The sequence below is a fragment of the Etheostoma spectabile genome, chromosome 15, assembly GCF_008692095.1.
Source record: "Etheostoma spectabile isolate EspeVRDwgs_2016 chromosome 15, UIUC_Espe_1.0, whole genome shotgun sequence".
Classification (NCBI taxonomy): Eukaryota; Metazoa; Chordata; class Actinopteri; order Perciformes; family Percidae; genus Etheostoma; species Etheostoma spectabile.
Window position 1 is genome coordinate 783,839 of NC_045747.1, and position 3,017 is coordinate 786,855.

General features: G+C 45.4%; 1 protein-coding gene across 1 annotated transcript in view; it reads right to left on the minus strand.

Moving 5' to 3' along the window:
* The window catches only part of LOC116703566 (beta-1,4 N-acetylgalactosaminyltransferase 2), a 16,727-nt gene that overhangs the window by 11,825 nt on the left and 1,885 nt on the right, over positions 1 to 3,017 (minus strand). Inside the window, exon 2 of the mRNA XM_032538369.1 lies at positions 41 to 171. Within this exon, the coding sequence (XP_032394260.1) occupies positions 41 to 171 (131 nt within the window). The remainder of the gene's footprint in view (positions 1 to 40; positions 172 to 3,017) is intronic.

The window sequence follows — 3,017 nt, forward strand, 5'->3', positions numbered from 1 at the left end:
ACACACACACACACAAACAGAGAGAGAGAGTGGGCTTTACCTTGTTTGTGTGGTAGGAACCTCTTGTCTTAGCTTTCCGGAACAGTTATGGAATGTCATAATATATAATATCGCCAAGATGATCACACACACAACAGCAGCCCTCCATAGTGTTCTGGTATTCACAGACTTCTGAAGAGAAATAAACACACTTTTAGGTTTCGGCTCATAATTCCAGAAATGTACACAGCAAAATAAAAAATGTTGTAAAATAGAATAACCGGTAAAGAAACTTGACTGCTCCCTGTATGTTCTCCCCATCTGATCTGCTCCCTGTCTGATCTGCTCCCTGTATGATCTGCTCCCTGTATGTGCTCCTTGTCTGATCTGCTCCCTGTATGTTCTCCCCTGGTTTTTGGTTTTAAGCGTGGCTTGTTCTATGCATTTTGACCTTTGTGCATCACACAAGTTCTTAGGTCCGGGCGGTCTAGGTGAAGATGACAGACAGTGAAAACGTCAGAGTGTGCACCGTTCACTCCGTTTGTGAGATGTTTCAAATGGCGTGACATGCCTTGCCAGGTAGACTGGCCAAAATAGTACTGGTAACTTGGGGGGTGGGGAAAAAATCCATACAGCAAAGTATTGCAAAATGTTCCGTGGCAATATTTTATGATACCATAGGCGCCAAGAAGAGCTTTATTAGATGAATTGCACATGAGAATTAACTTTTTAGTACTGAAATGATTAAATCATGCTTTTTCAGTCCACTAGATCGTAAGATGTGCCCCTTTAGATAAAAACAGATGCTGACAAAGTTTTCAGGCTTCAACATTTGCTATATGTCTATAGTGTTTATCTATATATATATATTTATAATATATAATATATATATATATAAATATATAATATACTGTATATGTACAGTATATATTAGATATAATAATATAAATATTATATATATATATTATATATATAAATCTTCTTTTGGTACTGGCTGAGAGGATGACCTGTACATGACAGAGAATGGATACATCAACAAGATATCCAGAGAAGGTGGAAATTCCAGCTTCTCTGGATGCCTGGACACAACGGAGTTCTCAATCAGAGGATCCGTGAGGCTAAATCCAGCAAAGGCAACTGACTGTTGTTCTGGTTGGATTTGGCCAATGCCGATGGGTAATCCCTCACGTTCTCATCATGCAGCATAGACCACACCAAACCCTCAGCATATCAGGGAATGATCACCAGTACTTGGTGGAATCCAGCCACGATTCAGACGGCACATTTAAAACTCAGTGGCAAAGTGGAATGGGTATCGAAACTGGCTGCACAATCTCCCCCCTTCTCCTCATGGAGATATGAGCCTCCGATAACAGCTGGGAGAAGAAGCCAGTGGTCCAAAAATGGAGTCAGGCATCCGACCACGCGCCATAAGAAGTTACATGGATGACTCACCATGACAACCCCAACACCATGTGGAGGCAAGGTGGGGGCTAACTGCTCGGAACATGGCAACGTGGGCCAGAATGAAGGATAGATAACCACTTGGACAGGAACAACATAGCTGTATGGAAAAGCAGTTGGAGGAATGGCTGAGGAGGATCGAAAACCAAGGCTCCTTGGGAAGTTTAAAGCTTGGCTCTATCAACAAGGACTCTGCAAGCTCAGGGCTCCTGATCGTGTGTGAGGGTCCCGACTGACATGCGTTGAAGAAGTGGAAGAAGATCAATAAGTACCTTCGAAAGTGGGAATCTCTCCAAGTTTCACTGCAGTAGGACTTTACTAAGACAGATCAGCTGTGTGCCTGGCCTCAGTGGTATACAGATGGACGGGGGGGCCTAGGCGGTATTACAGACTGGACGGGGGGCTTCAGGGGTATTCAGAGGACGGGGGGGCCATCAGGTGGTATTGTCAGACATAGACGGGGGGGGGGGGGGGGCCCTCAGGTGGTATCTCAGACTGGACGGGGGGGCCCTCAGGGGTATCTCAGACTGGACGGGGGGGCTAGGTTGTATCTCAGACTGGACGGGGGGGCCCTCAGGTGGTATCTCAGACTGGGCGTGTTGATGATAGCTCAGTTCACAACGACCAAACCACCAGATCCGTTGGTCGATCAGTAGAACATCTGGCAACTTTAAAAAGGAAACTTTAAATCCAGAATCTATCGCGTCCATTCAGCGTCTCCGCTCACCGTCCACTCAGAACACAACGTTACTACTCTTTGGTTGGCTTGCAAGTTTTTATTCCTCTTTTAGTCAGCTAAGCAGGGTTCTATTCTCAGGAGCAGCACGTATACTTGCTGTCAACACAGTGCTGTGTTTCTACAAATTAGGGAAACTACAGCGTGTGCCCACACTCTCTCACACACACACACACACACACACACACACACAAACAGAGAGAGAGAGTGGGCTTTACCTTGTTTGTGTGTAGGAACCTCTTGTCTAGCTTCCGGAACGGTTATGGAATGCATAATATAAATTCGCCAAGATGATCACACACACAACGCGCAGCCCTCCATAGTGTTCTGGTATTCCCAGATTCTGAGAGAAATAAACACACTTTTAGGTTTCGGCTCATAATTCAGAAATGTACACAGCAAAATAAAATGTTGTAAAATAGAATAACGGTAAAGAACTGACTGCCACTGTATGTTTCTCACCCTGATATCTGTCCCTGTCTGATCTGTCTCCTGTATGATGGTCATGATGTGTCCTTGTCTGATTGCTCCCTGTAGTTCTCCCATCTGATCTGCTCCTGTATATGCTCCTTGTCTGACTGCTCCCGTATGATCTGCTCCTGTATGTGCTCCCTTGTCTGATCTGCTCCTGTATGTTCTCCCCGCTGATCTGCTCCCGGTATAATGTCCTGTCTGATCTGCTCCCTGTCTGATTGCTCCGTGTAGTGCTCCTGTCTGATGCCCTCCTGTATGTCTCTGTTCTGTCTGCTCACTGTCTGATTCTCCCTGTCTGATCTGCTCCCTGTATGCTGCTCCCTGTTATTGATCTGCTACCTGTATGATGTGCTCACTGTCTGAT